The 23,717-nt window shown below is 33.1% G+C and overlaps 2 protein-coding genes across 3 annotated transcripts; both read right to left on the bottom strand.

The window, feature by feature from the left end:
- Positions 1–126: 126 nt before the first annotated feature.
- Positions 127–14,468, bottom strand: LOC114754419 (uncharacterized). 2 transcript variants are annotated; one of them, XM_028943187.1, is made up of 11 exons: positions 14,464–14,468; positions 6,857–8,045; positions 6,465–6,743; positions 5,859–6,353; positions 5,396–5,731; positions 5,133–5,353; positions 3,117–3,194; positions 1,769–2,981; positions 1,383–1,658; positions 764–1,270; positions 127–667 (listed from the first exon to the last, which is right to left on the bottom strand). In XM_028943187.1, the coding sequence occupies exons 2-11, from the start codon at positions 7,817–7,819 to the stop codon at positions 131–133; spliced, it is 4,905 nt and encodes a 1,634-aa protein (XP_028799020.1). In that variant the 5' UTR covers positions 7,820–8,045; positions 14,464–14,468; the 3' UTR covers positions 127–130. The 2 variants fall into 2 exon arrangements, with proteins under 2 accessions (XP_028799020.1, XP_028799021.1); XM_028943188.1 differs by lacking the exon at positions 14,464–14,468 and having other exon boundaries at positions 5,133–5,359; positions 5,402–5,731; positions 6,857–8,066.
- On the bottom strand, positions 9,550–22,990 carry LOC114754422 (toll/interleukin-1 receptor-like protein). Its single transcript, XM_028943189.1, has 2 exons — positions 22,986–22,990; positions 9,550–10,398 (listed from the first exon to the last, which is right to left on the bottom strand). Exon 2 carries the CDS (start codon positions 10,277–10,279, stop codon positions 9,797–9,799), a length of 483 nt encoding a protein of 160 aa, XP_028799022.1. The 5' UTR covers positions 10,280–10,398; positions 22,986–22,990; the 3' UTR covers positions 9,550–9,796.
- Positions 22,991–23,717: the final 727 nt, after the last annotated feature.

Below are 23,717 nucleotides of genomic sequence, written 5' to 3'. Positions count from 1 at the left end.
AGGAACAAAACAATTTCAGGAAAAATATTATGGTTGTCGAGGGTTAAATAGAAAAGCTTGGGAAGAGAAGAAAACATACAAATCATTAAAGTTAACAAGTATACTCAACAAAGTCAGAAGCACTTACTGATTACCTATTAAAGAAGCCAAGTCTTGGAGGTGATGGCGCTCTACTTTCACTCCATTCATCAAAATCCTTCTTACATGCCAGACGCCACCCACATCCCATTATTTTCAAATCATGGAGACCATTAATGATGTTGGCTTTTGGAAAATCGAGTGTCAAATCAAGTTGGCCACCTTTTATTGGACTTGGATCTTGTCTGTAGTTATCATTTGCGTCGAAAGGATAAAATCCCACATAAACTCGACAATCATGCACATAATATAGTGGAGTACCATGTATTTTGGTTTTCTTGGGATGGCAGTCTTTGAACTTCCAGTCTATGGAGAAACCAAGCCATGCTTGAGATAAGAATTGAAAAACAACGCATACAGCAATTCCCCAGCGTTCTTTGTTAGAACCTGCAACAACGTTGGAAGGTAAGTCTGCTGTTATGGTTACAAATTCACCTGTGGTATCCTTACCCCAGCAATATTCCCACCGTTCAAACCATGTCGGGATTCTTGTCCACAGTTGGAAGTCATAGAAAAGGTGAATGGGACCCTGCAAAACATTAGGAAGCTGCATCAAAATCATGATATAAAATGGCAAGAATAAAGAAAAATTATAAGAAACAAATTTAGATAAAGAGATGCGAACCTTTGGAGAACAAGATGCATGGAGATGCCGTAGAGCAGATGTGGGTTCCAACAAGTCACAGTTGCTTGCATATATAATTACATTTGGAGGGAGCTCGGGCATTGACTTCAGTCTGCTGCAATATGTCAAGTCTAAGTATTTGAGAATTGTCAAGTGAATTATGGACTGAGGAATTTCGGTGATATCAGTGCCCTTCACATCAACGAAATATAGACTTCCCATATTTTCACTAAACTCGGGGAGTTTCTCAAGCTTTAAGCATCCATTTAGTATAAACTCCGCTAGCTTATCCGTTTCCAATTTAGTGGGAAGAATTTCAAGTCTTCTACACTCTTTCAAAGTCAACTTAACCAGATTCTTCAATTGTCCAGCAGATTCATGAACCTTGACTAGCTTTCTGCATCCATTGAGCAGCAGCTCTTCAAGATTTGGAGTTCCACTGAAATCTGGAGTTTCCCTTAGATCATCAGAATGGCTCAGATCAATGGTCCTCAGCTTATGCAATTCCTGACCCACATATAAGATACAAGAACAGGGAGGTGTTATCAGTACCTGTTAAGTCTACTGATAAGAGATATATCTGCGCGGAGTTTAATATCTTCGTGAAAAGAAAGCATACCGGTGCTCCCTCCCAGAGTCTTGTGATTTTGCTACAGCGCAATTGAAGGCTTTCAAGATCACGTGATTGATCAACCGGTGGCAGAGATTCCAAATCATAATAATCCCATCTCATAATTTTCAACGCACTTGGAAGAGAATTGAGATTACGTGTAAGATGCGCCTTACTCAACTCGAGTAATGTAAGATTTTGCATGTTTGAAAAACAATCAGGGTGCCACTCTGCGTCAAAATGTTGTTGTATATACAAAACTATACTTTGAACGTTTCCGGTTCCCTAACGAACATGCACGTATGAAGATTAAAAATGATGAGAATGCCAAGATAGCTAACAAATAATATAATATAGAATCTAACTTTAGTACAGTTAAAAATCCAACACTTTACCTCATTTTCTTTCAATACATTATCAATATCATCTCGTGACCACAATCGACTACGTCTGCCAGCATTTGGAGATTCTTGATAAATGATCTCCCTTCCCATCGTCTGAAGCAAATCATGCATATATAGATATTCTTTTGAAGCCTCTTGCAGCAACCAATCATACAAATGTGTAGGCAAAAAAATATCCCTTCTCATCTTTTGAACCTTATCAAGCATATCCTGATCTTCTTTTGCAGTTTGCCTTATATCTGAATTTGAATGAATGAAATTCAGCATAGATTTTTCAATTAGAACTTTAATTCCACTCACTGAATGAGGACCACATAATGATTCCAACATATTTATCACCTTGAATTTGACCTCCCTGTTAAAAAAACATGCAATATCTAAAAATATTCGTTTGCACTCTTCATCTTCTAATTCATCATAACTTATGCGAAGTGCACTAGAGATATCAATGGGTGAATTTTGCCTCAACCTTTCTGATGCATTTCTCCATTCATATTCTTTTTTTTGGAAAAGAAATGACCCCAAGACTTTAAGTACCAAAGGAAGTCCACATACATATTTAACTAATTCTTCTGACAAATCCAAATAAACTTGTTCGGGCTTATCCTTTTTAAAAGCTTCCTGATGTAAGAGCTGAAGGGATTCATCAGGACGTAATCTTCCAACTTGACACTCTTCAGGCTGTTCATCCAATGTCGACATGTTCCCCGTAGTAATTATTACTATTTTACTCCCTGCACCAAACCATTCCTTATTTCCTGCTAAATTTTCTAGTTGGCTTTTTTCACTGACATCATCGAGAATAATAAGAACCTTTTTGTGGCATAAAAATTTTCTTATTATCTTTGCACCTTCAGAAAAATCACTTACATCGCGTTCTCCTAATCCAAGCTCTGAAAGAAGCTTCTTTTGTAAGGAAACTATGCCAAACCTTTCTGAATCCTCCCTTACATTTTCAAGAAAACAAGTAGCATCAAATTTGCTTTGGATTGCATCATAAACAAGTCGAGCAAGAGTTGTCTTTCCTATGCCACTCTCGCCCGATATCCTTATGAAGCGTGGATCATTATCCAATTCCATCTTTAAAAGGGAGATTATCTCATCGACCTTTGATTGAGTGTCTCCAACTAAATGTTCAAAATTAGATGGTATCTCATCATCTAATTTCTTTCCTACCAATTTTGCACTGTCCTCAGCAATTTCTCCCCCCTGCTCTGGAATGTCCTCAGCAATTTGTCCCCACTGCTCTGGACTGCCCTCAGAAATTTCTTCCCATTGTTCTGAAATGTCCTCAGAAATTTCTTCCCACTGCTCTGGAACACTGTCTTCAGCAATTTTTTCCCCCTGCGCTGGAATGTCTTCAACAATTTCTTTTTGTTTTTTTGGCTGCCAACATTCAGCGATTTCTACTTCATGCCTGCATAGACGAAACGATTAAAATTGTGATAAGTCAAATAAAAACTGCAATAAGAATATAGAAAAATATATTAAGGACTGGAAAGGAGGAACATTTTTCTTGTTTAGTACCTTTAAAATTACACTTCATTTAACGTGATATTTATCCAAATTGATTTTGGCAAGGTTAAGCATATCACCCAAACACCCAAAATTCCGTAGTCACTCAAACTAATTTCTAATTCACAGAGGAAATTTGACTGAATTAAAAGTCTTATAAATGCCACTATAATGTTCTGGCATATTCTGATAATAATTTTCCTCAGCTATCCAGTCTCATGATTGTGATTTAACCATCGGAAATGTTGAAATTTACAACTACCATACTTGGCACCTTCACTATTTCAGTGGGTCGGTTTTGGAGCTCATTACAGTAATGAGCACAATAGTGCTTATCATTGCAATGAGATTTAAATCATGTAAGTATAGTTCCAACGAATCAAATTTAAAATTTTCAACTAATAATTTTTAAATAATTTGTTTATAACTAATAATTAAAAAATTATCTCTATTGTAGATTATAAAAACTTTAAAATATTTTTTAAAAAAATATAAGAAAATAAAAAAAAAATTGAGACCATCCAAATCTAATCTAAACAATCTATATTTGATTTCAATGCTCACCAAAATTGAATTTACCTTTTAACAAGTTAGAACAATCAACAGTCAGTCTTCAGAAGTTAGAAGAGGAATTTATGCTAAGCTGTCCTGATTTTGGTTAAACTACATTTGATAATAGTCTTGTTTTTAAAATTGTAGTTGATTGACTATCCCAAGATTTTACAAAAACTTCCCCCAAAACTTCTCTTCCAAATCATTTTTGGGTCAATATAGTTGACTTCCTTATGGGTATATGTGGCGCAATAATGGTGAGCCCTTTAAGCGTCATCTTATGGGCTATGAGTTGAAATGATGGTATCTATCAATGGGGAAATGTGGATTGAGAGTACCACAACTAAGGGGAAGAATAAGGAGGAAGACGGAACAGAAGTTAACCTTCTTCATAAAATAATTTTTTTGAAAATAAAATTACTCAACTCAAAGTACACACTTAGAAGTGTTGGAACTATAAAAGATTCATGTTTAGTTCTCCTTGTTTTCTTTCCCATCAGGAGATTCATGTTTAGTTCAGGTCCTCCAAATCAAAACCTCGACCAAATATGAGGAAAGTTTTTGAAAAGTTTTTTAAAGACTTCTAATTTATTATCTTCTTTTTGTAAAATTTTAGTGACTCTGCACTACTCTCAGTCAGAGACAGAGTTTTGCTATCGTTTTTTAAATTATGTTATCTTACCCATTACCTCGATCAGTGATTCACTTATGACACGAAAAAATTGCAACATTAATTCAGAACAAATATAAGACTTATACCTAAATTTTATTAAAACTCAATGCACCTCCCATAGCACTGCAGCCTATGAATTTTGTTGTTCCTTATCATCATAACTGTCGCTTAATCAGAATTCGCAACAAATATATTAGACATTTTTTTTGCTCCTTAATATTTCTAGGCGACTCAGTTTAAATGAATACATTGTGTCTAACGTGGGGGCATTAAATTATATTCATATATCATTATTAAACGGAATGAGTTTGGGTACTTATCAAAAGTCTAGATTTAATTTGGATGGTCCAAATTTAATTTATTTTTTATTTTAATTTTTTAAAATAATTATTGTAATGGGTATAAAATCTAAAATAAATATAATCTCTTAACTATCATTTTTAAAAAAAATTTATTTAAAATAATCAATTAAAAATTTTAAATCTAAACCATCCTTATCAGACAACTCATATTTGATGAGTCCTGAGAGCACCTAAACCAGAAGGGATGAAGGTGGTTTGGTTTAAAAATTGTCTCTTTTGCTCTTTTAAGTAAAGAAACTGAGGCGTGACATACCTGATGCTTGCGCTACTTGCATCCAAATCTCGCTTACACACCAACCGCCACCCACAATCCACTATTTCAAAGTCCCCAAAACTTGTTTCCTCAGAATGAATAATCACTTTCCCAATATTCGTTGTTGGGAAACAAAGTGTTAAATCGACTTGGCTGCCCACACCACTTGGATGCTGTCGGCACTTCTCCTTATCAATGGGAAAAAATCCTCTGTAAACTCGACACTTCTCCTTATCACTAGGAAACATTGCTCTGTAAACTCTACACTTAATCTTAGCTGTTGAATCAACTTGGCTGCTTGCATCTGCACGTGCTCGATGCTGTGGTCGACCACCTTTTTTCTTATCATTGGTATTATGGGGGTCATCTTCGAACTTCCAATTTATAGCGAAACCTGTCCATGCTTCCTCATCAGATAAGCATTCGAAGATAATGTACACAGCAATTCCCTCAGAATTTGCCAAGTCATCACTAGCTACGTCTGCTGTTATGGTTACTACTTCACCCGAGGCATCCTTACTATAACGATGTTCCTGTTGTTCAAACCACGGCGGGATTACTTCCTTCACTTTCGAGTCAATAACAAGGTGAATGGGATGCTGTAATAAACGAAATATCAAATCACGTAAGGAGTATATGGATGATATTCTCTTAATTTCATCTTAATGCAAAAATGGCAACATTTTAATAGATGAAAATGACATAGAGGAAGAGAGAGATGACGACCTTAGAGACACGCAATTCAACGAGATGTTGTAGATCTAATGTGGATCCCGTTTCTGCACGAATAATTGAGTTTGGAGGAAGCTCCGGTATTGACTGAAGTTCCCAGCACCAACTCAAGTCCAAATATTTCAGATTTTCTAAATTAATTATGGATGAGGGAATCTCGGTGATCTTAGTGCTCCTCACATCCAAGAAGTATAGCCTTCTCATTCCTTTACTAAATTCAGGGAGCTTCTCAAGGTTGAAACATCCATCCAGAATAAAAACCTCCAGATTATCCATATCCAAGGGAGTTGGAAGAGATTTAAGATTTGTACAACGTCTCAAACTCAACTCAACTAGTTTCTTCAGTTGTCCAACAGATTCATGAATGTGAATAACGCTTTCGCAATCATTGAAAAACAACTTTTCAAGGTTTGGAGTTCCACTGAAATCTGGAGTTTCTCTTAGATAATAAGAATTGCTTAGATCAATGGTTCTCAGCTTATTCAATTCCTGACCAACATATAAGATACAAGAAACAGGAAGGTGTTATTAGTAAGTTCAAAGCCTACTGATAAGATATATGTCCATAGAGTTTAGTATCTTCATGAAAGGAAAGCGTACCGGCGCTCCATTCCAGAGTCTCCTGATGTTGCTGCTACGCAATTGAAGGCTTTCAAGATCATGTAGTAGATCAATTGATGGTAGATGTTTCAAAGCATAAAAATCCCATCTTAGAAATTTCAATGCACGTGGAAGATGATTGAGATTATGGGCAAGATGAACACTGCTTAAGTCAAGTAACCTAAGATTCTGCATCTTTGAGAAGCACTCTGGGTGCCATTTTACTTCAAATGCGTGATTTAGATCCCAAACTACTATACTCTGGATGTATTCCGTTCCCTAATAAACATGAAACGAAGATGCGTTTAGATGAGAGATAATAAGATGTCAAGCATAATGTGGATATCTTGCAGCAAACAAATTAACTTTGGCGCAAATATTCAAAGATTTACCTCATTTCTTTTCAACACACGATCAATGTCCTCTATATGCCACAATCTGCTGCGACTACCAGGATCACTTGGAGATTCATCATAAACAATGTTCCTTCCCATCTCTTCAACAAAATAAAACATACGCAGGGATCCTCGTGAAGCCTCATCAATCAATTTATGATACATAGATGTTGGCAAGAAAATATCGCTTCTCATCTTTTGGATCCTATCTTGCAGATCTTCACGTTCTGCATTATATCTTGAATTTGAATTTAATTCGGTGGAAATTAGCAATGATTTTGCAATAAGAACTTCGATTTCATCATATATTGAACGGTTATAGCATATTTTCAATATATCTGTCACTTCAAATTTTGTCCTCCCATTGAAAAAACAGGCAATATCTAAAAATATCATCTTGCACTTCTCTTCCAGTCCATGGTAACTAATGCGAAGTATATCAAAGATGTCCACAGGTAAAAGTTTCCTGTATTGATGTAATACGTTTCTCAATTCAGATTGGGATCCGTTGGAAACAAAGGAGCTGAAGAATTCAAGTGCCAAAGGAACTCCACCGACGCATTGAATTATTTCTTTTGATAAGTCCCAATAACCTTGTTCAGGCTCATTCTTTTCAAATGCTCTCTGACAGAAGAGCTCAAAGGATTCATCTGGATCTAATGTTCCAACTTTATATATTTCACACCGTCCATCCACTATTGTCAACAAGCCTTCATCTCTAGTAGTTATTATTATTTTGCTCCCGCGCCCAAACCATACTAAACTCCCAGCTAAATTTTCTAGTTGGCTTTTGTCATTTACACCATCGAGGATAATAAGAACCTTTTTATTGCATAAAAGACGTCGTATTATCCCTGATCCCTCACAAGGATCATCTATATCTTGTGCAATCAGTCCAAGATTAAGAAGAAGCATCTTTTGTATGGAAGCTAAGTCGTGCCTTTTAGAAACCTCCCTCATGTTGCTCAGAAAACAGCTAGCGTCAAATTTGCGATAGACTGCCTTGTAAAGAACTCGAGCAAGAGTTGTCTTGCCCAGGCCACCCGTGCCACATATCCCTACAACGCATACCTCATCCGAGCCTATTTTTGAAAGGGATATAATTTTATCTACCTTTGATTGAACGTCTCCAACTAAACGATTAGAAATGTCTCCAACTGAATGACCAAGATTAAATGCTCGAAATCTACGCTCTATTTCCTTCCTTACATAGCTGACAATGTATTCAATCATCTCTGCTTCATCCCTGCGTTGATCAAAGAATTAATATTCTGTTAATTTCTATGGAAATTATTGGGGGAGAACAACAAAACTTTTCAGTCGCAACTTTATCCTATATATGAAGTTGACATTTCTAACTCCAACTGGATATATAAAACAGTACACGTGCAATCAACCGAGAGACAAATTTATTTATTAGACAAGATGAAATCACAAAAGAATGCTCTAAAGCATAAGAAAACTATGATTCTCCCTCCCGTTTAAAATGTAAGCTTTAAATTTTTAAAGCAGTTTGGTTTCATTTATAAGCTTTAGGTTAGATTTGTCTACTCATTTAATGCATTTTTTTTTTTTTTACTTCTGATTAATTATATGTCTTTCTCATCTCTTTTTCCTTCATTCCCTCAGTCCCTCTCCGACCCACTCTCTCCAATATTTTAGGAAAACAAGTTGCATTTTTTTTACATATTTATTACTTTTAACCAATTTAACCAACATTTTTAGTTGCATAATTTAATTATCTAAAATTTAAATTTTGAACCAGAGGGAATATTATTTCAGGTGACATTTGTCCCAACTCAATTGTCGTAAGATCAAGCAAATCGACCGATCGAACACCACAATGATCACTCAAAACTGCTTCGAATAGTAACTGAAAGAAATAAATTTCTAAAATGAGTATGTCATAACCTTATTCTTGTTTTGTTGGTTCTGCTAATTTCAATATTTTTTTCTAAACATGAATTATATCTACAATTAAATCACCAAGTCAAAGCCCAGATATTAGAGGAGATTAACAGAATTACTGAAAGCATAAGTGGAAGTCTGAGAAAATCAATCAAAAGCTCAATTAGCATAGATTAAGGCTCAATCTACTGCTAGTCATGATTGTGATCAAGATACTAATGGTATATAGAGGGGGCTTGTGGGGTAGGACGACCATTTGTATACTACTCTATTTTGATATATAAGTCACTTGTAGGGAAAAAAAAAATTGAGACCCTAAACATAAGTCATTTTTACTGTAATTAATAACCATTTTAGAATTTTACTCCTATTAAATACAATAAAAAAATATGTGGGAGAAAACATATAGCATGTTTTGTTTGATATGTTTTTTAAATGAAATCAAACGTGGAACAGTATCAATTTAATACATTTTTTGGTATGCAAAAATAAGTTACAAGTAACTTACATATATGATCAGAGCGGCACATGGTACAATAATGTGATGTTGATGATTAGTTGCAAATGAAAAATGCTATTTTGCTTATTAGTTGATTAGAAAAACTGCGAATTTTACAAATTCTTTGCGTTTTGCATCCAAGGCATGAGGGTTTGGGTTCCAAAGCATCTCTTTGAATGAGTGTCATTTTCACACACTCCAGACCTACAGCAGTTTCAAGTGGGCAGTAGTCATGATGATTAATGTATTTCTTGTCAGATATTTTTGTGAAAAATTCTTTTCCTTTCCTTAGATATTTTTGTGAAAAATTCTTTTCCTTTCCTTTTGAAGGTCCAACTCCTCCCTCTTCCATTTCATACGTGTTTTATTGTAGTCAGAGCAGTTCGTGACATCTTCATTATCAGTTAAGTTATAACAATCGTCAGTATTCGGAAGTTTGAATAGAAAATCACACGCATACAAAATTCCATAATTATAAGTGTCAAAATTGTTGGGATAGAAAAGCAAAATAAGATCTAAGAAATGAAAACTTACGTATATGCTGTATGCCAACCAAACAAATTAGCAATCGTAGTTGAGGCTTCTCTCCATCTTCGAACTGTATCAATTGAAAATCTAAATTGATGTTTCTCAAAAGCTGCCTCTATGCTTCCTCTCTGACATCGTACGTCTGATGCATATACGTCATAAAAAACCGGAACTATTACTTGACCCTGTTCGTCTCTTGAATCTATGAGGGTCACTAATATCTGCAAACACCGCTCGGAAGAAAAATAACCTTCAGAGAGCACAACAATGGCAATCTGGGATTGCGCAGTAGCTTTGTAGCTTTGATCCGAAGTAAGTTTTCCCATCGCAAGATCTTCATCATCCTCATCCCTGAAAGTTGCAATATCTTCTCTACGCAACGCAGAGTATAAGGGATCAACAAAATTATTTCTAACTTCTTTCCCACAGAAACTCAAGAAAACAGAGGGACCAGGAGCACTAGTGTCCGGCTTAGCCAGAGCCATAGGACGACGGGTCGACAAGTTGGTAAAGGTGGCAAATTAATCGACCCTTCAACTCTGTAACTTGGGATTTCCTTCCGTCTAATGTGTAGCGAGCTATTCATATTAATAATTTCTGCGCCCTATAAAATGAAGCGAAAATTGTTTTTAAAATGAAGAGATAATATTTTTAAGAAAAAATTGCAAATAAAGACCGTCAAATATGTAAAATTGTGATTTGAGACTCTTAATTTGGAAAATAGCAGATAAAGACTCGGTCTCATTTTTACAAATATGAAATTATGGTAAAATATCTGAAATGCCCCTTAGCTAAATGACAAGTTGACTATGAGAAATGACAAGTTCCCTTTAGCGAATGACAACTTCAGTAGATCAAATCACAACTTGGTTGAGAGTATACCAAATGACGAGTTAACTATGAGAAATGACAAGTTCACTTTAGCGAATGACAACTTCAATAAACCAAATCACAATTAGACTGAGAGGCATTTCAGACATTTCACCAACATTTCATATTTGCAAAAGTAGGATCGGGTCCTTATCTGCTATTTTTCAAATTAAGAGTCCAAAATCATAATTTTACATATTTAGGAGTCTTTATTAGAGCCTGGAACGGCCCGTTTAGGCCTTGAAATTATAAGGGCCGGGTTTAATATTTTTCTTTTAAAATGGGAAATAAGCCCTGGAGGGCCGAGGGCTTAAAAGGGCCGGTCCTGGAGGGCTGCGGGCCGGCCCTTTTAAGCCCTTTTATGATTTTTTTTTAAAATTTTGTTATATAATTTTAATGTTATTAATTTTTTACATTGTTAATAATATTTTAAATATTTAGTTATTATTATCATTTTAAAATTAAATTAGTTTTAGACAATAATTTATCCAATTAAATTTTTAAAAAATGGGTTAATTTGGACTTTAATAATGATTTGATTTATATTATATGCGTTGATATTTTTAAACTATATATATATATTTGATAATAGAATATTTTTATACTTATATAACTTGTGATTCTATAATTTGAATTAGAAATTCATGAGTTTCAACAACAATGTTTCTCACATTAAAGTAAAATAATATTTAGATTGCAAAATTTAAAAATAAAATTCTTATAAAGCAGAAAAACTTGATATTTTTGTTACGAAATAAAAGCATACTTATGAAAAAAAGTAATTAATTATAGATGATGAAGTTTCAAAAGATTAATAATAGTATTTATTTATTGCACAATTGCATTATAGATAAAACTTTTAGATATTGTTATCTTGTTAATGAATGTTTTAGATGTTCTTAGATGTTGATGAATATTTATATATGATGATATTTTATATTTGTGACTTAATTTTATTCATATTTATGTCTTTTATTAATAATTTCATTGGTTTATTTTTATATTTTTATAAAAAAAATAGGATAAATATAAAAAATAGTATTTTTTCTTAAACGGGCCAAAAGCCCGCAGGCCGGCCCTGGCCCTGTAACTTAAAGGCCGGGCTTAACAAATTGGGATATTTTTAAAATTTCATCCTTGGAGGGCCGGCCCTTTTAAGCCTGCCAACCCTAAAGGGCCGGTCCTGATTCCCAGCTCTAGTCTTTATTTGTAATTTCTCCTATTTTTAACTTGGGATTTATTTTTTAGAGAAAATCACACACAAGTCCTACAGAAGAGATTTTATTCATCTAAGGTCCCACGAAATATCAAAATTACTAACAGGTTCCAAAGGACCCTAGAGTAATATATTCTATTTGTAAAATGATATTACTGCCCCTCACATCCCAAATTAACATTTGCTCTGTCATTGCGAGCTACAACCTCAGCAGCGACTATTAACAACCCAATGAGAAGGTGTTAACAACCTAAACAGTATCCGTTAACAACTTATTTTATAGGATCACATAATCTCTACATAAGAGTAAATTATAACTAAATAGTATAATATAACAACTTTATCACTAAAATGGGAAGCTTTTCGAAGCCATTAAGAACTTTAACTAAATCTACTAGGATTATAGTAAAATTTTAATGCCGAGATCCATTGACAACTTCAATGGTAAGTATTAATAACTCAAGGAGAGCTGTTGACAATCTAGGCAGTGTTTGTTAACAACTGACTTTATAGGATAATATAACCTCTAACAACTATATAAGATTAACTTTAACACTATTTAGTTACAATTTAGTTAGTTATAGTTAGAGGTTATATTATCCTATAAAGTCAGTTGTTAACAAACACTGCTAAGGTTGTTAACAGTTCTCCTTAGGTTATTAATACTCACCGTTGAGGTTGTCAATGGATCTCCGCATTAAAATTTTGCTATAATCCTATTGGGTTTAGTTAAAATTCTTAATGATTTCAAAAAAGCTTCCCATTTTAGTGTTAAAGTTGTTATATTATACTATTTGGTTATAATTTACTCTTATGTGGAGGTTATGTGATTCTATAAAGTAAGTTGTTAACGGATACAACTTAGGTTGTTAACACCTTCTCATTGGGTTGTTAATAGTCGCTGCTGAGGTTGTAAATCACAATGACAAAGAATATGTGAATTTGGAATGTGAGGGGCAGTAATGTCATTTTACAAATAGAATATATTATTGTAAGGTCTTTTGGGACCTGTTAGTAATTTTAACATTTCGTGAGACCTTAGATGAATAAAATCTCTTCTGTGGGATCTATACGTAATTTTCCCTGTATTTTATAGCATTAGTACTACAGCTCACCTATTTTTCATTTTAGGGGTGTTTGGATTCCCCCATAAGTGCTTTTTAAAAGCACTTTTCCGCAAATCAAGACAAATTCCTCCACATATACCGTAAAATCACTTTTAAAACTATAGTTTGGTTTTCATTCCAAACAGCCCTTTTCTCAGGTATTTTAGGCTCTGTTTGGATGCTCCAAAACCATGGTTTCAGAAGCACTTTTCCGCAAAACGAGATAACCTCCTCCACATATTTACTTCGTAATTCGTAAAAGCACTTCTGAAACCATGGTTTGGTTTTTATCCAAACACTACCTTAAAATTTTTAGCATGCCATGGGGTCCAAGAAAGAAAGCACTTTTTTCAAGGCATAAAGAAAGAAAGCATTTTAAATAAAATAAAATAAAATGATGTTACGATTTTATCCATATTTTTTTAAAATTTGATTCAATTTTGCCTTTTTTAATTTATTTAACATCCCCCTTTTTATTTATCTTAACAATTAAAATTAACCATTTTGCTTCCTTTTATATTAAATTATTAACAATTTTCATGCAAAGTAAACAAATTCCAATCACATCATAAAACCAAAAAAGTATGTCAGATTGCATCAAATTTAATAGATCATGAGCAAAATTGCAGTAAATGCCGAGGATGAAGATGTTGATGCATCAAATTAAATTTTTTTACCCTAATTTATAAAAAAATTAGCACCTAAAAAAACAAAATCAGAGTGTTAGGTGCCTTTAACCTTTTAAAAATAAAATGCATTCTGACATTTTTAAATGTAGGATAATATATCATTATTGATCCTTACATTTTCAATTAATTTTGATTTTTACCTTTGTAATTTCAAATTGTGGTTTTGTCGTCTTTATTAATATTAGCCCTATAATTTCGTAAAAGCTTGGTCTAAGCAAAACAACATTAACTAAAAGTGTTGCGTGTGCATGTTTGAAAGAGATAAATAACGAGAGAAGTAACGAACATAATTGTTAAAAGAGAGAATTACCGTGAAGTTTTAAAAAAAATTACAAAACAAATTTTAGAAGTTGTCATTTTTAATTTAAAACTTGCCATAAGTCATTCAAATTATTATTGAAAACTTTTAGTAATTATTTTTTTTAACTTAATTATAATTCTCCCCTGCTAAAAAGTCTTAGAATATGAAAAGACAATTTTTAACTTATGATTCAACTTTTTTGATAATTTTATATTATTTTAGATCTTATTGTAATTTTCTCATAAATAATTGACTGGACTCAGCACGTGAAGAATCCTATGAGGGCCGCGGGAGGGGTTATCCGGGGGGACCACGAGGACATCAATAATTCTACGACATCAGGTTGTTGTCGAGAATGACCTTTTCTTTTGGCCAAAAAAAAAGAAAAGAGCATGAACCTTTCGTCTAAACTTTTCCAACTTTTCCACCTGGGCTAAGGGAAAGCCGCATGAAGTTTATCTTCTTATTTTAAATACATATATACAACCTATTTAATTAATGTAATTAAATTAAAAAAATTAAGTAAGTTAGTTAGTTATAAAAATATAACATATTTTTTTAAAATACCATAATCATCTTTCTTAATATCTCCATCACTCTCCTATTTAATTATGGTTGAAGGAATATTAATAGAAATAATTTTAAAAAATTGATAAATATGAGAAATAACTCTTACATTTAGGACCAAGATTAACTCAATAATTAGATCATATTTTAAGGATCATAGGAGTATAATAAGTAGTTGAAGAATTAGATTTAATATAAGACTTCAATTTACTCTGATTTTCAAATTAATAATTTTTCTCTATAATATTCCCATTGTTAATAGGTAATGTCAATGCACTAATCAAATATGTTAATTTAAGAAAAATAACACATATATATTATAAATAATCAACTTAACTAATTTTTTTAATTTTTAAAATTATTTATTTATTTTTTATATTAAAAAGTGGAGTTGGTATAAAATGATTATCAATTACAATACAGCATCAATATGTAACCGAGAGATACAAAAGATCTTCTTAAGAAAGAAAAGTCATGGGTGGCAGGTACTAGGCACAGATATTAGAAGCACAGAAGCGACGAAGCACGTGGAGGAATAGGGTGCGGATCCTCTTAGCGGCCCCGTCCCTCAGCATCCAATATGCTCCATCAAAATTAATCTAAGAGCTCATAATATGTCACATCATGCTATTAAAATCAAACTTTTTTAACCATCAAAATTAATGTAAGAGCTCATAATATGTCACATCATGCTATTAAAATCAAACTTTTTTAAAAAAATTTGGAGTGGAACACCTAATTTTTTGGATCTACTCATTTTGATGGTAGAATTTATCGGACGCAATTGATTCAAATAGACTATAAAAGGAGGCAAAGTTTTACCTTTAAGTATTTTACTTAAAAATTAAAAAATTGAGATATTTAGTATAGTTTTATCGTGGTTTATGATCTTATCTAACTCAATCTATATTAGACTGGATTGAGATAAATCTTCCTGTTGAAGTTGAATAGGTCTAGAAAATTGTATATAAAATATTTGGTGGTGGAGTTTTTTCATCCTTTTAGTTGGGATCTCTCATAAATTTCCTAGTTGAAATGATGTGGGTGCAATTAATTGGATATTTCATGCTAAAAAAATCTTTTAAAAAAAATCATGGCTGGGAAAAAATTTTACGCTAGGATTGAAATTTGTTTTCAATGCCAACAAACCATTAGTTAAAATGATAAATGATCTCATTCTTGTAAAAAAGAGAACATAAGTTGGAATTCTCAAGAAACGCATTTGTTGAAAAGGCTTTCACCTTAACACTCAAGAGCTGACAAAAATTAGTTTCAAATCCAAAATGATTTGAGAAAACTCTGAGTTTATACATAAAAACTTATTTTTAATTTTTAATAGGCGAATAATGTGACACATTATCATCTCTCAAATTAATCTCGGCAACTACAATTTGGACTCCAAGGATGTTGAGAAAGTGGGGTTGCTGAGAGTGTCTCTTCTGCAAGGACAAGCAGGCAAGCTGCAACCACAGTTTGGCCAGATATCCTCTCTTGCCTGGTTTATCTGCACAAAAGTTTTTGTAGGCTCTAGCCATAGGTAAACCCTCTGCTGAAGGAAAAAAAATAGAAATTTCAAATCCAATAAAACAAACACACGGTAAAGAACACCTAATTTCTCTAAATTAAAAAATGGTGGATGTAATAATTTTTTTCTTAAAATATTCCTATTATTTATGAAGGATTCCTACCAAATGGGAGTTCTAATGCATATAATTAAAATAATTATTTTATGAAAATCAACTAATGCATATAATTAAAGAGGTTAATATAAGAAAATCAACACATTTATTACAATTATTTAATTGGCCAACTTAATTCTCTTTTAATCGTGGGAGAGATTTGAACTTCATACTTTATGGATATCCTCAACAACCTCTAATACCAATTGGCAAAAAAGGGAAAAAGAGCCTCCAATGCCAAAGTCCCCAAATAATAACCATCCATGAGAGAGCGCACAAGGGCTTTTAAGAAAGCAATTTTCCCAAGCTATAATATCTAGAGTATAAAAAAAATGTAATACTATAATAAATAATATCATATATTATAATTAATATAAAATTGTTATAAAACTAAAGAAAGAATAGAGAAGAAGAGAAAAAAAATTAGAAATAAGAAAAGTTAAGAGTATTTCTCGTTGTATTGAAGTCACTAAATACATTATATATGACTTCTGAAACATCCTACCTTTAACGCCTTAGAGTACGCATTAGTAAGCGTTATGGTTTAAGCAGGTCATAACACAAGCCCGTGGATTTAGAATTTTAACATAATTACTCGGGTTACTATTCACTGTTCAAATTTCAGATTATAGGTCCAATTTCAAAAATTCATAACTAATTCCATAAAAATCGTATTGAGGTGTTCTAAAATCTACGGAAAGCTCCTTTAATTCTCTTTAAGGGAAAAATATCAAACTGGACTTATCCATGACCAATTCGTACAGTTTAATCAATAAAAATTACTATTCATTTGGTAAAATTTGAAACTTCTAGATTCTGTGCCTCAACTTTGAAAATTCGTATATCCTTGTGTACACATCCAACTGAGGCGATCTATCTCATTTTAAAGCTTGGGATGTGTACTATGAATCTACCAAATTTTGTGGCTTAACTCATTCATTTGATAAGTCAAACTGGAGCTACAAACTCACTGCTTCATGACCTACGTTTTATCCCTTAACCTCTTTTTACTTTAATTCTTTCTATGTCTTTGGCATACATAAATTAGGTTTACACTTTCCCAATCATCCTCATACATTTCTATTCATCCCATAAACATTGTAATTAAATACATGGCATCATTAGCATCCATAACATAAATTACATAATAGGAGAATTACAATTTGAATAATAACATCATTCATTAACATCAATAATTCTCCACTTTCTTCTCCTTGCCTCTCATGCCATTATTATCCACCATTGATTGACATAAATGGTTGGTTAGGGAGGGGTGAGATTCGAGAGAATTTCAGTAGCAAACACTACCCATAAGCATGCAAGACATAATGCAAATACATGACATGTTATAATGTCCCAAACATTAACATGTGAATACCATAGAAAGTAAGCTAAAGCATTTCATGCTTTCATAATATATTTCCAAGGCAAAGCATAACATAAACTTGCAAACATAACTTTGCAAACATTTCATCATAGCTTAGTCACATCATGGCAACACAACCACATCATGCAAGCATACATATCAAGCACACAATATAAGTAAGTTTACTACCTTGTAACATAGCTTTCCTCTTGCTTTTCCTTTGATTCCCTTGTCTTTCCAACCCTATGGATTTTCAGTCAACACCATTAAACATCCTCTTGGATGTTCCAAGGTCCTAAACACATCAATACACAATGCCAAACATTCATTAGAACCAAGACACCAACCTATTTATTATTTGGTTCTTTTTTGAACATAATTGAATTCTAATTTTTGAGTTTTAATTCCAATCATCCTAAAATTAATTCCACATACTAATCCCACATAATTTTGCATGTAGAATCCATTTCCAAGATCAAAACAATCAAAATCTAATCCTAACCATTTAGAACAGTCAAGGCCGAACAGAATCACAAACTAAGGGAAAGTTGGATTTCTTGCAAAATCAACACAGAACCACTTGATTCTTGTTGTTTCCAAGCCTTTAAACATGTTTCTAACATCTATTTCATCTTTCCCTAACCTCATCAATTTCGTGCAGCATGTCCCCTTAGAATTTCAATCATAAAAAATCCAATCAAACCAACAACCAGGCTCAAAAATAACAGAGGTAGAAACTACATCAAAAACGGCATACATGCCTTGTTTTAGAGCTTGATTTGGCTTGGGATCACTGTTAGATATGATTAGTTTTGATGATGTCAAATAATAGAGCAAAAATTTTGCATAAATTATTTACCTCATATTTTGACTAACTATCATACTTAATATCCTGTGTAGTTTCCTCAAGAAAAGAAAGGAGTTATTATGTTGAACTTTGAGTTGTGGAGAATGAACAAGAGGAAGAAGAAGAAGAGAGATTGAGAAAAGAAGAACTTGCAAGACCAAATGGAAATATCAAGATTTAAGTTCATAGATTTGATGTTAAAGGTTGCTATGCTCAAACCGGAAGTTATATAATCATATATTGAGTCACCCTTCATATAAACATGGAAAATAAGCTTCAGAGGTGATTTTCATGGGTATTTATCGATCACTTGATTGATCATCCACTTATCGATCAAGTTATCGATAAAACACATACTCTGTTATGCTCTGTTCTTCGTTCAGCTCTGATATAGGTTCCGTATTTCTCTAATATCTCTTAAACCACAAATCCGTTTGAGGTGAAACTTGATTCATATGAAACTAGACTCAGAACACGGTTCATAGGCACCAAAACCAACTTCAAAGAGTTTCATATGAGGGAAATATATTGTTCAAAACATTGAAGTAAGGATTAACGCCTTGATTCCGACCTTCAGTCACCGTGATGAAGATAACTTTGTAACTACAACGAATTTTGGAGTGATTATTTTTTCATTAGAAAATATTATTTTTTCATTAGAAAATAGATTCAAATAGCTTTTTGGGGATAGGTCATTTGCAAAATTTGGAGTTGAATTGGAAGAGTTATGATCACTCAAAGTTGACCTTTGTTTTGCTTGAATTAGAATTCGAATTTATTGAGGCAAAGACCAGAAGTTCTACATTGATTGATTAAGCTCTCGAAAAACATGCTACTCAAACATGTTATTGAGTAAAAGCACTAAAAGAAATGAGGAAATGAAAAGCCATTATCAGATGTTACTCGAACCTGATCAAGCAACTACATACTCGATCACTTTATCGAGTTCCTGGTACTATCTCTTCGATTCTTCTCTTTTATCTTCACATGCATTATTAAGGTTTTATCAATAACCTATTGGATAAATGGTTTTCGGATAATGTTATGGATAAATGTATTTATCGATCACTTGATCGATAAACAAGATTAACGTTATGGATAAACAGATTATCAATGAGAAGATAAATAAATGGTAATGCGTTCTACTCATTCTATGTTTTGCTTTAGTCGCCATTTATCGATCACATTATCGATCAGCTATTTATCAATAATATGATCGAACACTGCTTTGTAACTATGTGTGCAGGTATTTACTTCAATAGCTTATCGATCACCTGATCGATCAGCAAATTATCGATCACATGATCGATAATCAGCACATCATTGTTAAATCATGGCTCTTCGATCACCGGATCGATAATCAGATTGTCGATAATATTATCGATCACCGCACTTCTTGTTTACCTTGTTTTCACATAACGTGATCGATAAATCAGCTCTTTAATTTTACAAGAATAAACTTCTTTATCGATAACATGATCGATCATTCATTAATCGATTACCTATTCAATCAACCTACATAGCCTGTGTTTTCACTAAATATATTTTTGTTTATTGTTTATCGATAAGGTTATCCATCATCTATTTATCGATAATGTGTTCGAAAATTAGTGCTTCAAAATCTATTTCTATAACACTTTGTTTATCGATAACCTGATCGATCAATAAGTGTTCGATCACTTGTTCGATCATTGTACAAGTTCATTTCATAACAGTATTTCACGATGATTTCAAAATCTTTGATCTTTTTATCTTTAAGCTTTTCTCAGCCTTCCTTTTACACATAACTCTCTATTAAAAGGATACGAAGGCAAACGTAACTTGAAAAAGATTATCCTTGCATAATCTATTTAAAGCTCGCTACATACATGTTTCATCATTTATCGATCATTTGTTCGATCATCATATGATCCATAATCTATTCGATAATTGCATATATCTACTATATCTTTTCTTCATATAATTAATCGATAATATGATCGATCAAAGGATTATAGATCAAGGCATCGATTAAGTAAGTTCATCTTACTTTCTGAATATATGATGATTGATTCCATATTTTTCAACTTATTGTTTCTAAGATTATCAGATACTTATCACTTGATTTGATGAAGATTATTTTAGGTAAAGAGCCACAACGAATTTATGATGTGAAGAATCGACTTTTGTCAGAAGCTTCCAACGGCTAGTTTCAATGGTCATATTCTTCGAGCCAATCGGGAAGAAAATGCTCAACGATCAAGTACCCAACATCATCTATAAATAGAAGAGCATTCAAAACAAGAGAGAAGAGAAGAGTCTGAGCTTACAACATCAAATGCTAAAATGCCAAATCAATATATTCTCATTTAGAGCTCCGAGAGAAAACTCCCTGTCTCTGTACTTCATAGACTAAAACTTATGTATTCGTAAGATAGAGAGGAGAGTTTCCCAGATGTGCTTAAGATTCATCTATCACTTCTTTGAGAGAAGAAATATTCAATCTTTATTATCATTATCAGATTGTATCCTTATAGTGTGAAAGGGGGAGTATTTATCTCAGTAAGAGGTTGCTATTGAATAGACTGGTTAGTCTAAGGATTGTAAGTGGCGTCATAAGTACCCGGACCAAACTTGTGGTTGTAGTGGTTCTCAAGTACCCGTGTTAAACTTGAGGGAGATAGTGGATTGAAAATCTCAGGGGGAACCTGGGGACTGGACGTAGGTCGGTGAGGACCGAATCAAGATAAATCATAGTTTGCATCTTCTCTTCCCTTACTTCTTTATATTTCCAGCTAAACTATTTTACTAATGTGATTATACTTATGTCTATTCATTGTTTTTATACTCAATATTTCTTATGAATTTCATTATATTGCAAAAAGGTTTTAATTTTAATTAACACCCAATTCACCCCCTCTTGGGTGTTCAACCATTCTTACAATCACTTGGCCTTTCTTTCTCCCTCTTCTTTCTCTCTCTAGAAACCATTTTACAAGAGCTTCCCTATAGGTACAAGGAGCTTGGACGAAATGGAGGGGTAGGGAGGGGTATTTATAGAAAACAAGACTGAATCTCGGCCGTTGATCTTAAAAATACATGGCTTGATCTAGACCGTCTATTTTCTCTTTTTATCTTATGATGACATGTGTCCTATGACATCATACTTACCTCATCTTGATGACATCATGCTTACATCATCAGGCCACATGTCTTTAATCTAACCGTACACATGTCTTGCATCTGACCGTACACGTGTCTTGCATTCAACTGTGCATGTAATACCTTCTTTTCCCATCTAACCATACACTTGTCTCTTCCATATTCCTTCATCATTTTGGCATTAAAATAGAGAGGAAATTAATATAAAATTCGTGCAAAATATAGCCCTTAGGCATTCCTCTACCTATTTTGCCATTATGCACCATATCAGGTACTTTTTTTGAGTCCTGATTGACTCGGTACCACTGGGACATGTTCTGACACTATTTTCTCATCTTAATTAAGTACATATATGGCGTCATCTTAGAGGAGCATAGATAAAAATAATTAACTTTATTGACAGGCTACTTAACCTTACTGAGTCACGCAGTAGAGATTTCACTATAACGAGTAGACAAAGGACTGTCTAAAATATTTTCGTACTGCGTTCTGATTTTTATGCTGTCCATAAATATCTTCTGCTGACTCAGCATGATGACTCGTAGGTGTCATGATGGTCTTTAGATATTTTCTTTCTCCTTTTCCCAGAAATATTATTAAATAATACTTAATCAGGGTTACCTTTTCCGAGTTCTTTCTATCGGCTCGTAACTCCGTTGATCTGTCTCTGGGTTTCATTCTTTCCCTTTCATCACAAGAAATTCTTCTAATTTTTCTCGGGTCAAAAGTCAAACTCTAGACAGCTATTTTGACTTTCCCCGGATAGGGTATAAATAGGCTTTAAATTTAATTAAAGCTAACCTTGTCAGTTTCTGGGGACGGGATTAATTTAAAATCTGTGTAAATTCCTCAACTACTGTTCTCCAGTTTTTCCTGATTATTTGAGGCCGTCTCATAGCTTAAATAATTCAATTTAAGTTACTATCTTAAATTGTCCAAAACCCTAGAATGACTTCCGAGCATTTCCGTCATTTCTAGCCTTATATCAGCTCTGGGATCCTATTCCCATTTTTCTGGAATTTTTCTAAGTTATTTGGGCCTTTTTTGCTAACTCTGAGCATTGGCCAACCAAAACTTTTATTATTTATAATTAGGTCCCTACTTGGCTTAGGAATTTTTTCTTTGCAATTTGATCCCTCCTTAGGCCTAACCTTCGGAACCATATCTTACAAGTTTCTGGCATAACCTCTGGCCTTTTGTTGTTTCCAATTCATCATTCTTTAGTCCCCGAACACTATTACTTTACACATTTTCCCTTGGAAAATCTCTTTTTCCTTCCGAGGGATCTCCGAGACTTTCGTTGCATTAGAGTTAGTAATCATCCTTTCCTTATGCTAGTACTTGTATCTATGAGTCAAAATTTGGGATGTTGCACCCTCTATTTATAGGAACTACTTTACAACTCTAACAAAATCTATATAGTACACAATAATAGGAGATAATTGTGGATCTAAGATAAAATGAAGATAATATGAGAGATATGGATATCAACATAGATACTATTATATTCATAATACTTCCTCTTAGATGTCCATCATATGAATATACTTCATTAACAAACTTGAACTAGGAAAAACCTTGTGGGACAAAACATAGTAGAAGAAAAAGAATAAATTGTTCATTGATACACTATCTAGTGTTGCCTCATTAAAAACCTTGCCTGAAAAATTCAGTAGAACAAAACCATAAACAAGAAAAAAAAATGTACAATATGCATTAACTCCCCCTCTTGGTAATATTAGTTAACATCTTCAAGCTCCAATGTCTAATATAATGAACATGCCTTTTAAATATTATATATAGATAAATATGACCGATATTAATTTAATAATCTTTTGAAGACCATGAGACAAATAGTACATTTGTGGTCTACCAACATGTGGATTATACTGTGATCTCTTAACATGAGGATCAAATACGAATCCTTCATCTGCATAGCCAATAAGATTAGTCTTAGATATATTCACATAAAACACCACTTTAATTTTCTTTAAAAAGCATCAAAGTTTTTTTTGTCTATTTTTTAAAATTTAAATACATTATTAATTAGTACCGTTTTTTTTTTAATCTTCCCTTCCTCTCTTTTTCTATTTATTATATTCTGTCCTTTTTGTTTTACTGTTTTTATATAAATTAAGATT

Source organism: Neltuma alba, unplaced genomic scaffold (assembly GCF_004799145.2).
Source record: "Neltuma alba isolate B1F8T4 unplaced genomic scaffold, ASM479914v2 tig00010134_pilon, whole genome shotgun sequence".
Taxonomy (NCBI): domain Eukaryota; kingdom Viridiplantae; phylum Streptophyta; class Magnoliopsida; order Fabales; family Fabaceae; genus Neltuma; species Neltuma alba.
The sequence above is the reverse complement of the archived record's forward strand: the minus strand, read 5'-3'. Positions and strand labels throughout refer to the sequence as shown.

Bases quoted from the DNA above. Each gene is read 5' to 3' on its own strand.
- LOC114754422 (XM_028943189.1), bottom strand. From the start codon at position 10,279: ATGGCTCTGGCTAAGCCGGACACTAGTGCTCCTGGTCCCTCTGTTTTC.
- LOC114754419 (XM_028943187.1), bottom strand. From the start codon at position 7,819: ATGAGGGAGGTTTCTAAAAGGCACGACTTAGCTTCCATACAAAAGATG. The intron at 3,195-5,132 runs GTATGTCACGCC...TCGTCTATGCAG, and splicing joins GCAAGTAGCGCAAGCATCAG to GCATGAAGTAGAAATCGCTG. The intron at 1,271-1,382 runs GTATGCTTTCTT...TATGTGGGTCAG, and splicing joins GACTCTGGGAGGGAGCACCG to GAATTGCATAAGCTGAGGAC.